Source organism: Vigna unguiculata, chromosome 3 (assembly GCF_004118075.2).
Source record: "Vigna unguiculata cultivar IT97K-499-35 chromosome 3, ASM411807v1, whole genome shotgun sequence".
Lineage (NCBI taxonomy): Eukaryota > Viridiplantae > Streptophyta > Magnoliopsida > Fabales > Fabaceae > Vigna > Vigna unguiculata.
Genome location: NC_040281.1, coordinates 32941197 through 32963826, shown reverse-complemented (window position 1 = coordinate 32963826; position 22630 = coordinate 32941197). Strand labels below are relative to the sequence as shown.

Genomic DNA, 22630 nt, shown 5'->3' with positions numbered 1-22630 from the left:
CATTGGGGGATTCTCTAAGATAGCGGCACCATTGACACACCTAACTCGTAAGGATCAGCCTTTTGCTTGGACCAACCGATGTGAAGAGAGCTTCCTAGATTTGAAGCAAAAGTTGACTAGCGCCCCCGTGTTGGTGATCCCTGAAACCAATAGACCCTTTGAGGTTTACTGTGATGCCTCCCATTAGGGATTGGGATGTGTTCTGATACAAGATTGGAGAATGGTTGCATACGCCTTAAGGCAGTTGCAGAATCATGAGAAGAACTATCCCACACACGACTTGGAATTAGCAGCGATGGTGTTTGCACTGAAGATCTGGAGACACTATCTATATGGTGCACAATTCCAGGTTTTCAGTGACCACAAAAGTCTGAAGTACTTGTTTGACCAGAGAGAGTTAAACATGAGGCAAAGACGGTGGATGGAGTTCTTAAAGGACTTTGACTTCGAAATATTGTATCACCCGGGAAAGGCAAATGTGGTGGCTGATGTCCTAAGACGAAAAACAGTTCATGCATCTCACATGATGGTTAAGGAGTTGGGCTTGGTGGAACAGTTCAGAGACATGCAGTTGCAAGTGGTTTTAGGAGAGGGTGTCATTAAATGCAATCATCTAACTGTGTCTAGTTATTTCCTCGTCCTAATAAAGGAGAGGTAATTATCTGACCCCCAAGTTGTAGAGGACAGTGGAGTTGCTTGGCACCAAGAAAGCCAAGGACTTCATGATAGGAGGTGATGGGGTGTTAAGGTTCAGAGGCATGGTCTGCATACCTGAAGACATAGAAGTGAAGGGTATGATTCTTGAATAGGGGCACAAGAGTCATTTTAGCATGCACTCATGCATAACTAAAATGTATCATGATCTGAAAGAATCTTTCTGGTGGTCGGACATGAAGCAAGATATTGCTCGGTATGTGTCATCCTGCTTGACCTGTCAAAAGGCCAAGGTAGAGCATCAAAGACCTGAAGGGATGCAACAACAACTAGAGATACCAGTGGAAATGTGATACCATTGCTATGAATTTTGTTACCATTTACCACGGACCGTGAGGAGCTACGATGCCATATGGGTTATAGTAGACCGTTTGACCAAGAGTACCCACTTGCTAGCAGTGAACCTAAGGATGTCCATGGCAAAGTTGGCGCATTTGTATATCAGTGAAATCGTGAGGTTGCATGGAGTGTCGTTGAGCATAATCTCAAATCGAGACCTACGATTCACATCTCGTTTCTAGCAAACGTTGCAGAGTACCATGGGTAGTAGATTGGCTATGAGCTCAACGTATCACTCCTAGACGGATGGTCAGCCCGAGAGGACAATCCAGTCTCTTGAGGATCTCTTGCGGACATGCGTGCTTGATCATCTGGGTGCTTGGGATGAGGTCTTGCCTTTGGTGGAGTTTACCTATAATAACAGCTTCCATGCAAGCATTGGCATGGCACCATATGAGACCCTCTATGGTAGGAGATGCAGGACGCCCTTGTGCTGGTACCAAGATGGGGAATCAATGGTGGTGGGACCAGAGCTACTGAGGCAGACTACTAAGAAGGTCAAGCTCATACAAGAAAGAATGAAAGCATCCTAGAATAGACATAAATCTTATGCTAATCAGAGGGGAAGACCTTTGGAGTTTGCACCTGGGGACCATGTCTTCTTGAGAATTACCCCGATTACTGGTGTGAGAAGGGCAATTCGCTCGAGAAAGTTGTCTCCTAAGTTCATTGGCCCCTATTAGATCTTGAGGAGAATTGGACCAGTGGCTTATGAGATCCCCCTTCCTCCTCAGTTGGCCAACCTCACTCAGTGTTTCACGTCTCTCAACTAAGGAAGTATGTACCTAACCCTACCCATGTGCTTGAGATGGAAGACTTGCAGATTAGAAGAGATCTTTCAGTGGAGTTTCAGCTTGTTGATCTTGGTGATACCCAGACAAGACAACTTATAGGGAAGTCCATCAGTCTAGTGCAAGTCATCTGGGACAAGAGAACATGTGATTTCACTTGGGAATTTGAAGAGGACGTGAAAAAGGCATATCCACACCTGTTCTCGGGTAAGTCTCAAATTTTTGAGTCGAAAATTTTTATAGTTGGGGAGAATGTGATACCCCTTTTATTTTCCCCCTCTCTTCTCATTTTCATTTATAGAACCCCTCACAAACTCAACATTCTTCTCTCTTCACTAATCTCCCTCACTCTCTCCAACCAGAGGACTTAAACCTCTTCTGATTCATCTTTTCTTCCTATTGCAGCAAGCAAGTATGAAAATCAACACAAAACCCCTCTCCCTAATTGAGTCTCCTTCCCATCCACGTAAGTCAATTTCAATACTCAAATTCTTTTCAAATTCGAATTCTGGAAGCTCCATTATGGTTAAACTGAATTTAGGGTCCTATTCTCACTGTGTGAACCTCTATTCCAGTTCCTTAGGTGGTGAATTGGGGTGCCTCACGGTTGGAAGTCATCTTTGCTTGTTGGTGGTCATTAGAGGTAAGGGAAGCTGGCCTTTTTCTCAAATTTCATATAGAAATTATCCTTGGGAACTTGGATTGCATGATTTTTTGTTGGGTTAAGTATGTTTTTAGTCCCTGAACTTTAACCCAAAATTGGAATTCGTCCCTCATCGAAACTTTGATAAATTTTGGTCCCTAAACTTTAAAAATGAATAAACATAGTCCTTTTAACCCAATTTTGTTAACTTTTTGTTAGGTTTCAAATACATTTCTCAGTAAATGTTGAGTTGAGAATGTGTCAAATGGTGTAAAAACTCCAATATTTACTAAGAAATGCGTTCGAAACCTAAAAAAAAATTAACAAAATTCGGTTAAAAGGACTATATTCATTCCTTTTTAAAGTTTAGGGACCGAAATTTATCAAAGTTTCGACCAGGGACGAATTCCAATTTTGGGCCAAAGTTCAAGGACTAAAAACATATTTAACCCTTTTTTGTTTGATAGATGATTAGGATCACTTGTTTGTGTTGAATTAAGATTTTGGTATGAATTACGGTGCTTTGCATGTGAAAACATATTGGAATTCTGATAATTTCGCCCAGGTGAGCAACTCTCGCCTAAGCGAAAATACCAGAAATTCACCCTTGTTACTGCGTGAGGTCTCGCTTGAGCGAGAGTCACTCTCGTCTAAGCGAAACAGCTTAGCCTAAGCGAGAATTCGCCCAGAATAGGAGTTGCTCTCTGTTTGGGACCTCGCTCAGGCGAGAGTGACCCGCTTAAGCAAGACAACCCTCTTGCCGAGGCGAGATCTTCTAGCTTGGGCGAGTTCCATTATTGTATTTAGTTTATTTTTCTATTTTAATTGAATGAAGCTATACTAAATGAAATGTGATGTTTGTTCATTCTATGCTTCGGTTGTTGCGACTAATAGTATATGTGATGGAATTGTATGGAGTTGATTCATTAGAAAATGTGATTGAATTAGGATTTCAAGGGAAATTCTAAAAGGAGTGTTTTAGTGAACGTAAAGGCATAAGGACTCAGTTTTGGTGGTATCTTGACGTCCAATAACCATTAAGACTCATGTAGAGTGTAATGAATTATGTCGTGAGGAGTAGCAGGAGGTCCTAGTCTATGGACCCGATCAATCATAGATGCAAAGGTTACTTACCCTGGGAGTGGTTGGGTGATAACCCTTTGTGCCCAAACTTTGCAGAGTTTGGGAACCGTCATAGGTGCAAGCCACCAAGAGCTCCAATGCCTCTTACGTAATCCGGATATTGAGTCTAGAGTCATGCATATGTATTGTGGTTACAGTGGCTTAAATAATTTGACAGATGTAATAAGTCCTTGATTGATATCGATTATTGAACTGCATAAATTCTCTTAATTAAGTTAGCTTACCCTTTCTTACCTATGTTTGTTCTCTTGTGTGTTTTTCCCTTGCAATGATCGCCTACTTTTGGTGTGAGCAGATAAAAGTACAGGTGAAGACACACCCTTCCTGGATAGGAGTTGATCTGTGGCGTGAGAGATATAGCAGTAGCCTCTATTTCATGTTCTGTTTAAACGTTGGGTGTTTTGTCAACCCTTTCATAGTGTAGGCTATATATATACCTGGTGCAAATATGGTTATTTTTGGATGACTGTATTGATACTTTATATCAATCTATTCCTATTATCTGTGTTGATTAATCATAATATAATGTTTTGTTTAGTAGCGTAAAAACTATTAAAACAGGATGTTACACTCACATAAGCAGATTTATTTGTCATCTCTAATTGCTATTATTATCATTGTCTCTTTTTCAATTTCTGAATGTAAATTCATTGTCCTTTATTTATGTGATCATGTATTTTATATTTTAAAAGTTCTTTTCTAAATATTTAATTGTATCTCCAAATGATTTTTTATTTCATAAAACTTTGATTTTGAAAATAGTTTGTGCTAAGCTTTTTAAAAAAAATATAAAATTACAAAATTATACTTGTTTGGATTTTAATGTGGAAAACCAAACAATTCTAAAAGTAAACATTAAGTATTTTACTTAAAATTAAATATTTACATTGAAACCTTTTATTACTCATACATTTCTATTACATACAGTTTTTTTTTAATTTATTAATATAACTAAGAATAATTCTTAACTGATATTGTTTTTATTAGATTTAAATTTTTAAAACTAATTTTCACCAAAAACAATGACAAGTAAGTTTTTGTCCACAAACATCCCCTGGTATACCAACTTGTACTATTAGTTGAGTTGCAAGACAAACATTATCTTTTTTTTCTTCATGCACCTCCTAATTTCTAATTGCTCTCCTATAATTTTTAAAATGACATTTTATCTTTGTAAAATGATTTCTGATTATCTATTCAAGAAATATTTCATATCAATTTTTTTGGAATTTCCAGAAAAGGATTTTTGGTATAGGATTTTCGTAATAAAATTTCTGGAATAGACCTTTCAGGAAATGTAAAATGCATTCTGAATGAGATTTTCGGAACAAAATTTATAGAATACATAGATGCTTTCCAACATGATCTTCTGGAATGAAGTTTTTAGTGTAAACTTTCTAGAACATATAAAATGTGTTTTGAAATATGATTTCTTAAACAAAATTTCCAGAACATGTATAAAAAAATTTAGAATTGTTTATTGTGTTCCATAAAGCCATTTCCCTTTGCACGGGTGTTCTAATTTAATTTCGAATCCAGATTTTTTATTGAATTTTTTTTTATTGTCCTTTCTTAAACATTAAAGACATATTATATTGATATTTTAAAATTCTTTTAATGTATTTTAAAATTTTAAAATTAGTGATCATTAATATACTTTGAAAACACGACACAGAAAAAGTATAAGTATAGAAAAATCATGCTGAAAATCTAAATTCTTCGATTTCTTTTGCAAATAAAATTAATTACCCTTTTGTTTAACTTTTTTGTTTACTTTTTAACTCAATATTATATTGAACCCAGTCAATTGTTTTTGTTAAGCTCCAAATTACAAATAAGTTGGTACAATTAAACCACTGTGATTAACAAATTATTAACTGAAAAACGAACAAAGGATACTATTGGATAAACGTGTCCTCTAAATTGAATATTTGAATGAGTTACAAATAAAAAATGAAAAGAATAGCTTATTTGTATAGAAGATGGGAAGAATATGAAGTTGAAAGAGTGATTGGATTTACATTTACATTAGTATTGATGGTGAAGTCTAGAGAGGACAAAAATGCATGCTGAGGATGTGAGAACTGAAGCAGCAAAGCAAGCAAGATCAAGTCCTGTCACTAAGGGAATGTCCTTCAACTTCTCCAACACTCCCACTTGAAGAATCATCATCACTGCATGCCCAATCTTCAACTTTGCCTCTGCAATTGATTGCATCCCTAACCACCCTGGTGCTGCCTCAAACTTCATTAAACATATATCAATGTCTTAGCTTTTGTTTTATACTCTTAATACTTGTACTTTCTCATTCAATATGTAATACCTTCATAAGAAACCTTGAATCAGCTTCTGTTTCTTTACTAGTTGTGTTTGATCTCACAAACATAACGTACATTCCCATCCCAAATATCAGCAATGCAGTTCCCACCAGAAACGAGTCTGCATAACATGCATTCAGATATGTCACAAGAAACTAACTGTTATAGACAAATTGTATATATATCTTGCTTTACAAACCTATGGCTTCGATGAGTAGATGCATCATATGTGTTTGATCCAACCCTTGAGATAACATATGGAAATAATGCGCGAATGACTCCATAACAAGAAGGCATCCCTGTGCAAGCACACGTTTGTTCATAAGAGTTTTCTTTCTTCGTCTTCAAATAACAAAAACAAAGCACAAAGCTTCATAAACATACCTCAACAAAACACAGTACGGATCCAATTAAAGATCCTGCGACAGCGAACAAAGTAAAGAATCTGCAATCGATTATGGCCTGCACCAGAGAAAATTGTACATATTAATAATCACATATACTGTGTAGTCACTGAAGGCACACACATGCACAACCTAATCGTTATTGAACTGCACATTTACACATAACAGAATAAAAATATTTGTAATTGGACTGCATGCAACTACTTTGCACATACGCTAGTGGTGAGATGAGTAGAAAAATAAGAATAAAACAAATATAGGAGAATATATTTAATAAGAATAATAATAATATATATACACAAACCTTTTCAATTTGCATCTGAGGTTGTAAATTGCTTGGTTTTTTCCTTTTGACAATAGACCAAAAAAGAACAAGAATGGCAGTGAGAATACTAGCGAAGAAAGCAGCAAAATCTGAGAGTCGTTGTTGAAGCATTGGTTGTGATGTGGTTGTGTGTTCGGTGGTAGCCATCGTTGCTCTCATGGCTACAACTGGTTTTGTTTCTCCTTTAGCAGAAGCCATGTTAAGATCTCCATTGAAACTTGCCCTGCTATGGAGCCGTACACATTTCATATAGAAAGAAGAAGAAGAAGAAGAAGAATGAGATGAAGGAGGAAGTTGAATTGGCCTAGAGTTACGCAGCAGTATTCTAGTGGTTGCCATTGAGTTGAAATGTGTTTGGTCCAATATTGGGGTTTGAATTTTATGGCTTACGAGAATGTCTTAATAGATACCACGAATATATATGCATGCATCATGCACACAAATCAGAGCGAAGATTCGAGGCATATTTTGGTCACTTTGGACACATGCAGAACTTTTGAACGGATTCAGAAACTTACTAAGCCAACACGCGCATGCCAATTTTACGTTTCAACTTTCCAGAACGTGTGGGTCCTGTTGTGTTTTGCATCGACCACGTGTGTCATTACGTTTTTCTTTAAGATATTTAATTTTAGATACCAAAAACGTGATTTTATATTAGAATAAGATATTTTCACATTTCACAATCATCTTTTATTAAGAAAAGATCTAACAGTGAAAAATTATTTAGAGTTTAGGGGCTATAAACTTATTGTAAACTTTTAAGAAATTTTAAACTATTGGCACTTTTTAGATTAAATCCATACGTTTTACGTTTTGTTATATGATAAAATTGTTGATTTCTCAAAATGCTTTAAAAGTAATAATGCATTAAAATTGTAATAATGCATTAAAATTGAATTCCTTAAATTTAAGTGATATTTAATAAAACTAAGAGGCAAATATATATTTTCGTCAAATAAATAACTATCATATGTGCTCGCTCTCAATGATGGGTATTATACTTAATTATGCATGTAAATGTAAATTGAAGAGATAAAACTGTTCAGTTAAAAAAATATTAAAATTAAATTATTGGAACAAAAATATATACCAGTTTATGTTTATTAATTTGATATGGCATCAATATTTTTTTTAATAGAACACGTTTTTAATCAACGATACTAAAATTAAATAACTATCGGTAAATATAGGAATTAAAATTCATAAAATCTAGTAAGGACTAAAATAAAATTTTAATTTATTTTGAGGAATGAAACCTGCAATTTTATTTTGTAAACTACATTGATGTCCTTATGTGCTCCTTCTTTCCAGATAGCATGGCATGGAAGCAGTCAAGCTGTACCAAACAGGCTTTAGTGAGAGAAACAAAGAAAGTTGGTTCTCAACTCTTTTTTTTTTTTTGTTTTCATAAAATTAAAAAAATAAAAAGAAAAAAGAAAAAATTTCAACCACTAAAATCATGAAGACAAGTTCAAAATGTGTGAAACCTAACTATTTTGCAAGCCACTTGAAACGCGAAATTGTTTTGGAATTGTGTGACAATTCTTGGCATGTGTTTCATTAACAAGTGCCAAAGTTTGATTGTCGGTTTGGCGCATACATTTTATATGCAGATCCAACTGCGCATTCCTCGGTTTTTTAATGGTGCATTTTTTTATTAAAATTTAAGGAAATTGCAAAAAGAAAAAAAAAGAAACACTTCACAGATAAATCATGTTTGTCAATACCACTTCAAAATGGAAAGTATTATTCTGAAATACCTTGATATTGAAATTTCTCTTTTAAACTTTTCTCAGAAAATTAAGTTCAAACAACAACTTTAGCTTAAATGTTGCACACACAACTTCCATTTTATTGGTTATTCAAATCGAAGTATGATTTCATGTATGATCTCAATTTAATCTCTTTTATAACTACTTGGTTCAATTATTTTTTATGTTTGCATACATTATTTTTAACCAATGGAGCAAAGATTTGTTAATTGTACTTTGTATAGATTTAATATCTTTTTTTTTTTTTTAAAAAAGGTTGAAATACTTTTGGACAAACCAATAAATATATAACATCTTGTATACATACATTTGTTTGATAAGTTTTTACTTAGGACAGACAAATAGAGATATATAGATCGAAGCATTTCATAATATATAATTTATTTATTTATTTATTTATTTATTTATTGTAAAGAATTTTATTTTCAAATTCTAAATTGAAAAATGATATAAAATAGGAAAGGCCGATCAATTCTTTCACAAATTGGGGTTATAAAGATATTGTGACGATGGAAAATATAAATTAAACTTTCAGAAGATACAAAATCATTTCAAAATAGACTTTGCATGCATTACAATACTAATAAAGTTTCACAAATAAATAATAAATATCAACATGCCCTATTTTTTTCGTGGTCAATGGTGAATATCATTACAAGAAATATGCTTATTACGCTCAGAATTCGTAGATAATGGACAATTTTCGTAGGTAACTTGATATTATCTAAGAATTATCTACAAAACAGATTTCGTAGGTATTCAGCCGGTAGGTAATTTTATCTACAAAATATTCATTCGTAGGTAATTTTATCTACGAAAATTATCTACGAAAGTAATCGTAAGAAAGAACTTTAGTTACCTACAAAAATTTTCGTATGTAAATTATCTACAAAAATCTTCATAGATAAGTTACTTACAAAAAGCTTCGTAGATAAGTTACATACGAAAGTTTTCGTAGATACCTTACATACAAATTTTTCGTAGGTAACTTAAATATATATAAGAAAAAACAGATTCTAGACTATATATAGAAACTAGTGTATTTATTAACAATTCATACTCTTTAGCTTAGTGGTAGAGCATTTGTCTATAACTCAAGTGATCATCGATTCAAAACCCTAATGGGCCATAATTTTTTATTAACACTATCTATAATTATGAAATTCAACACTATAATTATACATATATAATTCCAAGTGCATTCACAGTAAAAAATTCAACACTATAATTATACATATATAATTCCAAGTGCATTCACAGTAAAAAATACTGAACCTAACGATCTGCAAAGGTTGAATTCAAATACATAAATATAACAAAATGAAAAAAACTTTATTCACCATAATAAATTTCAAGAGTATACCAGCTTTATTCACCATAATAAATAGGAAGCCTTCTGCATAACCTTTATTTATACTAATACAAGAAGTAAATCTTGAAATATTAGAAAATATCGAAACTAATCCTAAAAGATAATCCAACATATTCCAGATTACTATTAAGATATAAACACAGTATTGTTTGGAATTTTAATATATTATAACATCTTATGTAAAGCTTATTAAACTTTAAACTTGTTAACAGTAAACCCTTTAGATATGAGTTTAAAAGTATATACAATCCTACTATCTAATATAATATTGTAGCAGCTGCAGTGTTTTTTTTTTCTATATTAAAATACATGCAAAAATATATTTTAAATATGATTAGTATAAAGTTTTGGGTCATTGAAAGATCATGAATGATTCTCTATAGGTTACATGTCTCTTTCTTAATGCTTAATTACATCATTATTTACATGACATGACTTTTAAGTTATATGAAAAAAGAGACATTATATAAAACTGTTTCAGATACATGAAATTAAACTTAAATATTGTTTCTAATTAAAGCTACATTATAAAGTCCTTGTCTCTGATATACTTGTGGCTGTTAAACATGACAAATCAAAGTCAGTTAGGGACACATGCCCATTGCTATGGATTAACACATTTTCAGGCTTCAAATCTCGATATATTATCCCTATTAATACTGACCAAACAATATCATGTTAAACTTTGTTCTAATGAGCAAGTGTCTTATTTAACTCGCAAGATTTCTTTCATGGAAAGAAATTTCAGTAAGTCACTCCATGACACTTGATGTAATGAAATGAAAAATAATAATATTGCAATAAGATAAGCTCATCCATGTAATTCTGAAAGACAGTTTAAAAAAAGAAGACAATAATGGTTATATATCATGATGTTATATACAATATACGTGTATATAAGGCAAATAAGAGTCTACCTTGACAGTGAAGATACTACATTGCACTACCTCAATTGCATAAAATCTGAAATAAACATGTAAAAATAAATTTGATCAAAACTCTTTCTCATTTTCTTCATTCCATCATCTTAAAAGAAACTTTAATGGCGCCCCATATGTATTTTTATAAATTCAGTATGAAGTAGTATAGTATACCTTACAATGTCTTCCTTTAGAACCTTAGTTGGTTGCTGGTCAAGAAGCATGAACAATTCTCCTCCAGGACAATAATCAGTTATCAAACAAATGTGTGTTTTGGTGTGCAACTTAATCAAGTAAACATAATCACGTGAATATCCTTAATACTCTGCAATTCATGATTAGATGTAAATGAAGAAATTAATTCAGGTTAAGACAATGTAATTCGTTAAATTACTATCCCTTAAACAAGGATCCCATGGTAAAAGGTTGATATGACATATTTTAACTTATGATAGTTGATAAAAAATAATCAATATGCTACTTATGTAAAAGTACTATTCAAGTTTCTAACCTGAAATGAAGCATATAATGCAAGTAGAAAAAGGTGGTCCAACTTGTCAAGAATTTCTCTCTCTGCGCAAGCTCTATGCACCTGTGGAAAGTTTATAAAGGTCAATCTATTACAACAGCAGGGGTAAATGCTGCTATAATATTTACACAATTACAATTAGTATTTCGATGCTGAGAAATCCTTATTCACATAAAAGTTAGATGCCAAAAGGAAAAGAAAACAAAGCCAATACAATATGTAATGTTTACTTTTACAGAAAATATGTCGGTAGGACATGGTAAATAGATCCAGAAGTTAGAAACGAGAAGCTAAACGGAAACTTATGTTAATCATAGAATTCATATTAGAATAGAACCTTGTTACGGTGAGCATACACAACAAGAAAATTTCTATTTAGCTAGAGAAATTAGCGAGGGAAAATATTTGTAGCTAATCCCTAGCTAATTTGCGAGGAAATAACGAAAGAATAAAATTGTAGCAATTTTGTAACAAAATAACTACAGATTTGCTAGAACATATATTTGTAACTAATTCCTTACTAATTTGCGAGAAAATGGCGAAAAAAATAATTTGTAGCTTCTTCGTAGCAAAGTAGCTAGAGATTTACTAGGACATATATTTGTAGCTAATCTTTTACTAATTTGTGACGGAATAGCGGAGGAATAAAGTTGTAGCTGGTCCATAGCATAATTGCTACAAATTTACTAGAAAATATATTTGTAGCTAATCCTTCCTAATTAAAATGTATTATAATTTTTTTTAATTTTAGTAAAGATATATATTTTTCAATTTAAATTTTTTAAAATTATTTTTAGTTTAGATATTTTAAAATTATTTTTAATTTAAATATTTTTAAAATTATTTTAATTTAAATATTTTAAAATTATTTTTAATTTAAATATTTTAAATTAATTTTAATTTAAATGTTTTAAAATTATTTTTAATTACAATATTTTAAAATTATTTTTTTAAATATAATTGTATATATTTAAATATAAATTATAAGTATAAATATTAATAAATTAATTAAAATATATAATAAAATAAGATTGGAGATTAGATATATAAATTTTAATTTTAATAAAAGAATTAAAAGTCTAAGATAAATATAAATTAAAGAAAGAGATAGCTTAATATACTTTAACTAAAACTAATTATATTTTTTATTTACTATAACAGTTTTAAGAAAGAAATATTAAAGTTGTTTTCTATTTTTTTATTTAGAAAAATATTATTAGTTACCCTTATAACTATTTTTTATAAATTTGAAAGAAATAACAGTTAAGTTATATTAGAAAGTTAAAATTAAAATTAATTAAATATATATAAAGTAATTAATTGTAAGCTTTACATTTATTTTAGTTAAAAAGAAATAGGAATATTTAGATAATTTTGTTTACATAATAACATTAAGATAGATTTAATTTTAATTTTAGTAAAAGAATTATAAATTTTAAAAAATGTAAATTAAAACAAGAAAAAAATATACTTGATACTTTAACTAAAAAATTATCCTATCTCTTTATTACGATAGTTTTACAACATTATTAAAAATTTTCTCTGATTTACTTATATTTGGTTATTTAGAAAAAATGTTTTTTATTTGTTCACTAAAAAAATTAATTTTTATTAGGGATTGATTTTTTAGGATTATACGGAACCGTTAGAATAAAAACAATTGTGTTAGGATTTTTTAATCGTAATAACATTTTTTTTATTTTAATATTTTTAATTTTTAATCTTTTACACTCCTTTCTTCGTGGTTATCTTTCTCAAATTTTGTTGCATAGTATACGTGTCGGAGTGTGCGTGAAGATCAATCCATGGATGGTGAACTACTCAAGTTGTAGTGACAATTCGAGTACATCACCGGCAACTCCAAATTATCGATTTTGAACTTCTCCACACTATCTTCGGCAAAGAGTACATCACCCTTGTACGCTCTATCTGCTTCATCTTTTTGCGATTAGGTTTCATCACTCGCAATTTTTATTTTCAATGGATTCAATAACCGATAATCGATTATATTCTCGGTTTCTTTTCCTTTCTTTGTTCTCTTGTTTCTTTTCCTTTCTTTATTTCATTATTGCCTTGGTAACGTCTGTGATTTGATTTATTTTTCTTGTACTTATGCTTCAGTTAGTATTTCTCTGCTTCAGTTTAGCTTGATAATCATAGGTAGTATTCTAGTACTTTTAAATTCTTGTAATCAATTTCACTTAGCAGTTGTTATTGTTAATTTTAGCATTTAGGAATAGTTAAATATGATTTTAATTCACTACTTTCAGTTTCACCTTTAAATTTGTTTTGTTATACTAAGTTGTCATAGGTTTAAGTAGTAGACATTTTAATTAGGTGTTGTTTTTCTTGTACTTATGCTTCAGTTAGTATTTCTCTGCTTCAGTTTAGCTTGATAATCATAGGTAGTATTCTAGTACTTTTAAATTCTTGTAATCAATTTCACTTAGCAGTTGTTATTGTTAATTTTAGCATTTAGGAATAGTTAAATAGGATTTTAATTCACTGTTTTCAGTTTCACCTTTAAATTTGTTTTGTTATACTAAGTTGTCATAGGTTTAAGTAGTAGACATTTTAGTTAGGTGTTGTTTTGTGAATTTGACCTTTTCATTAGCTTTCTTTAATTGATTTAAACTTGCTTATATATAAATATTGCATTTTATACATCATATAGTAGAGTTAAATGTAGAAGTAGTTTTAACGATTGTTACCATTTGTCATGTTACTAATTTTTGGTATAGATTGATTTTCATATGCACTTTTTCCTTATCTTTGTTGTTTTCAGTCTTTAGCTCGGATTTTAATTCTCTTTTGGTGCTTTAAACTTGTATGAGTAGTGTCAATTAGGATATCTTTTGTTTTTCTTTAAAAGATATTTTTTATATTAGCAACAACATATATCACTGAGATGTTGAACTGATTTAATACAGAAGATGGCAATCCTACCCACACTCTAACAGAGGATAATTTTCTTTCCTGTCTCTAGTAGTTTATGGTATGTGATAAATAATACGTGTGTATTAAAGCTATATAAATGAAACAAAGCATCGTGTAATCACCCTACTAATTAGATTGGACTCTTGAGCATACATTTGTTTTTTCTGAAGTCTACACACATTAATTGAATACAAATCTGTATTCAATTCCTTGAACTTATACACACACTCACACTCATGACCTTTATGTGACAATTTTATATTAAAATTCATTAAAATTTGATATTGCAGCCCTAATACCTCACACATATAAATTTTATTTATAAATTATATTTGTTGTATTTAGAATTGTTCAAAACTTTATTTCCCAATCCCACTAAACATAAAGATTTTGCATATGTTTATGTTTTTGTAGTTTTACATATTGTTTTATTTTTAACTGCAGAATATAAATACTTATACTTTAAATTTTATGTTTATGTTGACTTATTTTTATTTGAGAATGAGTAGTGGAAAGAAAAATTTATTTTCATTAAATTAATAGGGTGATGTGATATTTTAATTATGTCTTCAATTAGTGTCAATCCATTCTTTTCAAAATGTTGACCAATATTTAAACTATCTACAAGGACAATGAGACTTGATAAAGGATGGATGTTGGAAAGAAAAGATCAATTTGGTAGTATAATTGAGGAATTTAGAAATGATGTTGATGGCTTCATTTAAGTAGCTAAAAGAGATCCGAAGTTTGCTGATGTAACAGGGCGCATTCCTTGTCCATGTGAAAAATGTAGGAATCGTTATTGGGATATATCATTTAATGTGGAAAAGCACTTGTATCACCATGGATTTATGGATGGGTACACAAATTGGACCCTTCATGGTGAAGAAAGGTGGACAGATGGTGCGTCTGTTGTCCAAGACCGTCTTGAAGGAAGTACAAATCCATATCATGATATGGTTATGAATGCTTTTCATGCTAGATCAAATCCAGAAGTACAAGAGGTGGAAGAGGATCCAAATCCGTCAGCTAAGAAGTTTTTTAACCTATTAAAGAGTGTTAATGAACCTTTATAGGATGGTTGTAAGAAGCATACAAGATTGTCAGCAATAACACAACTCCTAAACTTGAAGTCATAGTTTAACATGAGTGTTAGTTGTTATGATCGAATGATTGCTATAATCAAAAGCATGCTTCCAGAGTCAGAAAGATTGCCATGATTCACACAGCAGGATCACGAAGCTTTGGACAACACTTGAAAAAAATGGTATTTTTACTTTTCACATTTGAATTTATAAGTCAAATATAATGCATTGTAATTTGTCACATTCAAAATGCAATATCAGATAGCAATTGTCTATCAGATAGAAATGAGTTGGTCACTTGATAGAAAGAAACAAATATTTTGGAATTGGTTAGCTGATAACTTACTAAAAGGAGATATGATACAGAAAGATGGAGTTATATTGTACATGTTTGATATAAACCAACTTCCACACTAACATGGCAGAAAGTAAGATGAATATGTCATTTTACTGTCATTAAGGAAACTAATCAGTTTTTATACATAATTTGCATTTTTTTTACAGGAAGAAGAATACAAACGCCCAATTTCTTATGGTGAATTATACAACAAAGTTTACAAACGAAAAGATGGTCAATATGTGTCCAACAAAGCAAAAAGCTTCATTGTAAGAATGTGTTTATTTTATAAATGTTAAACTACTTATTTATATAATATTGCTAACATATTGATTTGATGTAGGAATCATATGAAAATGCTATGACTGAAAAATATGGGAATGATGTTGACATGAGAAGCCAAGGTGGTTTGCTTCTTGAAGATTTGATGAAGATTGAATGAAGCTCTTTTGAATTATGTTGAAGCCTTAACCATTGGAATGAAGCCTACATTGATGAAGGAAAGGAGATTTGATGATATCCATGGTGATCAAGGCTGGAATGTGTGCTCTTAAGTTAAAATGTCTCTTTTAGTCTGTTGAATGGTTTTTCAACAGGTTAAAAGGTTGGTTGCAGTAGTCTTAAACTGCAACAAATTCAATAAGTTGATTTAGTTTTTAATCGACTGATTTCACTTAAGTCAAGTGAAATCAACCGATTGATTTGAAAATCAACCTGTTGAATTTCGTAACAGTTTGACTATAAAAGCTGTGATTTTCGAAAGAGAGGTCAGTTGATCATTTTAGAGCACGATTTGGTTCTTGAAACTTGTGGAAACTCTCTCCTTCGTGATCATAGGTGTTGCAGTTGTTGAAGATTGATCTTGGATCAATTCTTGAAGTTTTTGGCTTGGTTTAAAGCTTGGAGAAAGTGGTTTATGGTAGGCAAGGTTGTGCTACCACTGAGGTTTGATCTTTCTCAAGCTTTGTGTGTGTGCCTGGTGGTTTTCCAGGTCTGCAAGAGGGTTCTTGTTGTGCTCGTGTGATTCTTGTGTGATTCAAGAGTCTTTTGTGGTGTTTTTGCATATTTTGTAAGTGTAAGGGTGGATACTTTGTAAAACTTTTGAAATAGTGCAAAGTCAAGCTAAGGTTGCCTTGACAAACTGGATGTAGCTCAAGTTTGAGTGAACCAGTATAAAAATTTGTGGTGTCCTTTCTTCTCTAATTGCATTTTCATTTTAAAGTTTCAAGAACTTGTGCTTTAATAATCTTTTTCATGTTCTTGCAAGTTTTCATAGTATCTGAAGCATTGAGCATATTTGTATAATCATTTGGAACTGATCTTGATAATTCTTGAACATTGTTTCTGGTTTAGAATTCAAATTCACATTTCTGCATTTTTCCCAGTATTTTAGTCGACTATTTTTCAGTTTCAATCGATTGATTATACCAAAACAGAATCTGTTTAGTAAAATCAATCTGTTAACTCTGTTTTTGATCGATTGAAAGTGTATAGTTCAGTACTGTTTGCATCCTAACTTGGTGATCTATTTGATTCAATTAAAGGTGGTTTTTAGCTTGCAAAGATAGCCTAAATTTTTAACTAGTCAATTCAACCCCCCCTTTCTTGGATTTTTAACCATTTCAAAACTAACAGAAGACACGTCAAAGCACCCTATAGTTGACTCTGGTGTTTGGATAAAAACAGGTGGTGAAAATAGGAAAGGTAGAATCTATGGAATTGGTCACAATTTGGATCTTGGCATTGGCCCACATGTTTTATCCTCAACAGTTGAAGGTTCCTCTTCCCAAAATCTAAATCCAACAACTGAACAAATCAATACACTAACTACACAAATATCTAATTTGCAAGAGTAGGTGAAAACACAATTGCAAGCACAGACTGATATGCAAGCATTAATGCAAGCACAAATGAAGGCACAAGCATAAATGCAAGCAACTATGCAACAATAGATGCAAGAGCAAATGCAACCCTTTAAGAGAGAATTATTGTCTGCTTTGAAGAAACAATAATGAAGACATGTCTTAAAGAATCCAAAACTTTGTTTGTGTTTTAATTGTGTTGATGCATTACTTTTTGTTGATACCCTCCAATGCTTTTGTGTCCTAGAACTATTATACATTGGTGGAAACTTTTATGTTGTTTTGTACTATTGGATGGATATATTTTGATCATTGTAGGATTGATTATCTATCCTTTTTAAATATTGGAGGTATTTAGACACTTTTTGTGAATAATTTATTTTCTTTGTCTTCTTTTTTATTATGGGCATAGGTTTATGGACATGACTCATAATAGAAAGTGAATAACAATTAAGTAATTGCAATTAACAAAATTATATTTGTAGAAGATTAATAGAATTGCAATAAATTAACTAATCAATCATGATACAAATTAGTGATAAAAGAATTGCGACAAATTAGCTACGGATTAACGAGAAAAAAATTGCAACAAATTAGTTACAAATTAGCCATGGATTAGCGAGGGAAAAATTGTGACAGATTAGTTACGGATTAGAGGGAATAAAATTGCGACAACAGAATTGTGTCGGTTTCGCTACGGATTAGCGACAATAGAATTGCGACAAATTAGCTACGGATTAACGACAACAAAATTGCGACAAATTAGCTACGAATTAGCTACGGATTGGCTAGAAATTTTAAAACTTTTTCACTTCAATTAAAGATGGAATAGAGAGGGATTAGCTATGAATTAGCTAGAAATTGTAAAACTTTTTTACTTCAATTAGAGAGGAAATAGAGAGGGATTAGCTATGAATTAGCTACATATTAGCTACGGGTTTTATCCCTCTCTAATTAGCTACATGTATTTAGCTACAGAAAATTCCCTAACAATTTGATAGTTAATCTGTCTCAAAATGGTTTAGCTACGGATTAGCTACGAAATTTTCCGTAACTAATATATAAAATTTTTGTAGTGACAACACTCTTATCCATAGCATTCATGGCAAAATATTGACATGTTGAACGTAGTGAACAAAGGGCCCATAGCACCATTTCATTATTGTAAATTTAGCATTATTAAAGATCATAATCATCTTCTAATCATATTAAAGCAATTTTCTAAATACAATGAAACAAGGGGAGATTTTTGTATTAAAAACAAGTGTTCAGAAAATGAATACCTTGGGAAAACATTTTTCCTGAACCTGCACAACACTTGTATTCCAACCAATATATCGTCGATGGAATATATCAGCTTGTGTCATCCCAATGTAAAAAGAGGATTGTTAAATTGACGAATGTTCATGTAGAAGTGATTTTCTTCTTCCAAAACAAAGCACACACAAAACTCAACAATAACTTCTCCAATAGAAAAAATGTCTAAAAAGGTTTGAACTCAATTAAGAATCCCTTCACTAGTGCAGCAAATACTCTTCCATACAGAGACAAAGGAAAGCGAGATAGCGAAGTACCGAGTCAGCGAAAGAGCACGAGTCAGCGGAGGAGTGCGAAGTAGGACAACGAGTCAGCAGAGAGGAGCGCGATAGGCAAGCGATGTTGGGCACGACAACGAGCTCTGGTTCGCAAAAGCAATAGTTCGACTGAGAACGAAGTGAAGAAAAAGATTTTGTGTGAAATTGGAGTTAGGTTTTATAGATAATACCTTGGGGAAGAGGGATTCAGCGAGAATTCTTCTATCGAGCAAGGGTTTGACGATGCTAGGGTTCAAGGATGTGTTGGCATGAGGGTTGGACAACGATAGGTTTGTCGGCGACTGGATTCACGATGGCCATTGGAGAAGGTGTCAAAGGTGATTATAGAAGGCGGCGAAGGTGACAGAGAAGGTGGAAAGGAAGATAAGAGAATGTCGTGAAGATGTGTAAGTAGAGTACAAACAAAACCTAAGCCTAATAGGTGGAAAAATATGTTATCTACGAAATTTTGAATGTAGATAACATATTATTTTTAATTAAAAAATATATATAATTGTTACATACGAACTTTATTTTCGTAGATAATATTTTTAAATTTAAATTTTATTTTATTTTTTATAAGATTTATTTTCTATAATTTCTTTCGTTGGTTAATTTTTATATGAAAAATATTTGTTAAAGTTATTTATTTTTATCTACGAAATTTTCATAGGTAATTTTTTTGTGTTACCTACCAATGTTGATGTTATCTACAAAATATTTTCGTAGATAAAACAAAATTATCTAGAAAAAAAATTTCGTAGATAGATTTTCATAAATAATCAACAATTTTCTTGTAGTGTATAATGTTTTTACTTTCCAATTCCAAATAAAAAAACAATACAAAATATTAAGAGTCCTTTCACATATTTGATATTCAATTTTTCACAATTATCGATGCAAAACCATATGGAAATAGCCTTGGAAAGCATTAAAAATATATTACAATTTTAGAGATACAAAACAATTTCAAAATACATGAAAGTATGGTTTGGGAAAACATTAAAAGCAGAGATGGCTCCACATGTAGTTCCACATATACGGAATGAGACTTTATGAGTGTTATATTTTGTGTGAAAATGAAAAATAAATAGGTTTTCAATAATACTGCAAAACTTATAGATATGACCAAATTTTTACTCGAAAGTAATAAGTGTAACGATTTTCAATGAATATTTTTCAAATCTTAGATGGAATTGAATAAGTATGAAAATCAAAAATAAAAATACCACATACATGAATGAGAGAAGAAATTACACATATTACATTTTTTTTGTCAAAAAAAAAATTATAATACTAACAAAATATATGCCATAAATTTAGGATCGAGAATTTACGAATTTATACCAAAACTTATTCATCCACAAAATTAGAAGAAAGAAAGTTTTAAAAATACGAAAACATATACCAATTTTTTGTCAAAAAAAAATTTATAAAGACTAACCAAATATATGCCAATAATTTAGGATTGAGAATATATGAATTTATATCAAAACTTATTCATCGACAAAATTTGAATTAAAAAGTATTTAAAAATATGAAATATTATGCATTTTTTTTCTAAAAACAATTATAAAGACTAACGAAATATATGTCATAAATTTAAGATTGAGAATATATGAATTTATTTCAAAACTTATTCATCAACAAAATTTGAATTAAATTTTGGAAAAATAGTTAACTTTAAGTTATGATAAATTATGAAGAAAGATAATGATAGCTATCAATTCTATTTAAAAAAAATAGCAAACCTAACGTTACATAATATTTAAATCTTCATTCGAATCATGAATCTTTATTAAAGTCGTTTTTTTATGATATTTTATAATAGATGATTAAGTTGTGAACTTATTGTTTTAAAAAATGTAAAGTAAATGAGAGAAGATGTACAATACCAATAGGAAATGGCAAGTATTACATCAACCGCGGACCATCGTAGGGACAGGGGAGCCACGCCTCTCCAAAATTTTTTGGATTTTTTTATATATATTTATATATATTTTTTAAATTATAATTATATATTATTTATATTAAGTTTATATTATGGAAAATAATAATAAAAAATAAAATAACAAATGTAATGGAAACATTGATTTACAAAAGAGATTAGGATTTTGTTTTTGCTATAAATTTTTTTTATCATGTAAGTTATTATGAAAGTCTGTGAGGGCAAAAAAAATACGAAGAGATAGCTTGGAAACAGAGGTTGGAGAACACATAGATTGAGATTGAAATATACATTTATGGATGATCTCTCACATATCACGCTTATATCTTATAATGATTTATGTATGTTAGATTTATGATTCTTCTTAGGATGTTTATCCCAAATTAGTATAAACCCAAATTATGATTTTATGGATTCTTTTATGAAATTGGTATGAACCCTACTTATAATTTTTTCCAAATTAGTATAATCTTTAATTATGAAATTTTGGGATTTTGTGTTTTCTCGCCTATGGTAAATTTTGTAAAGTTTTGAATCTACATAGGAGAAATGATAAATTTATATTAGAAAGATTATAATAAAGAGTAAAAGAATTATTTTTTTTTTAAGGAGTAAAGTTTGTGATAAAGGTGAAAAAAAATTGCATCTACGTTAACTAAACTTGAGAAATTTCATGAGAACTAACAATTAAAGACAATGAAAAACAAATCTCTAAAGTTCCTAGAGTTACATATAATGAATTTAAAAATTCATTAGAACGCAATTTGAGAAAAGTATCTTCAAATTTCACAATACTCACCAAATAAAATTGATGAGGTACGAAGGGCTTATCTAAAATGATATTCATGGTTTGGTATTATGATATAATAACGAATGATAGTCATATTTTTCTGAATTTTATTATTATGTATGCTTGTTTTAAGTAGAAGAAATGAGAAAAGAAAATGAAGAGCTTTTTTTAACTTATATATATATATATATAATATAATATAATTTGGCACCTCCAAACTTTTTTCCAAGTTCCGCCACTGTATTACATATTGATTTATTAATAAGTTTGTTCAGTAAAATCAGTTTAAATATAAGTTACATATTTCATAATTATGTTGACAATTTTATAATTATGTCAACACAAAATAAATGAGCTCAAAAAGTGATAAAGGAGGAATATTACTTCATACATACAATGAAGAAAAAAATAATACAATAACAAATAATTGAAAGAAAAATATGATAAAGAGAACAAAAATCAGTAAATAATTAGATTTTATGTTCTAAAATGAAGTTCCATTTATTGTAGGTGGCATGTTAATATTGACACACTCTTATGATGTCAATATGATGTCAAGATATCTACAACTACCCATGCATGTGAAAACCAAATCAAATTAAGTATAATGAAATATAAATACATAATGGATTGAAAAAAATCAAAACTATATCTTTGAACCAACATCAACATTGACTGAATCAACATCAACATTGAGTACAATAAATAACGGAAAACCAAGATGTTAAACCAATAAAAAATTATAAATTCAAAGAACAATAACGGAAGAAGAAGAAAAAAAAAATAGATTATGCATACATGTACTTGGAGTGGTTAGGAAATGA

General features: G+C 30.5%; 1 protein-coding gene across 1 annotated transcript; it reads right to left on the bottom strand.

Moving 5' to 3' along the window:
• Positions 1–5592: 5592 nt before the first annotated feature.
• LOC114177551 lies at positions 5593–7050 on the bottom strand. Its single transcript, XM_028062942.1, has 5 exons — positions 6657–7050; positions 6333–6410; positions 6148–6247; positions 5954–6069; positions 5593–5874 (listed from the first exon to the last, which is right to left on the bottom strand). Exons 1-5 carry the CDS (start codon positions 7014–7016, stop codon positions 5659–5661), a joined length of 870 nt encoding a protein of 289 aa, XP_027918743.1. The 5' UTR covers positions 7017–7050; the 3' UTR covers positions 5593–5658.
• Between the last annotated feature and the right edge of the window lie 15580 nt (positions 7051–22630).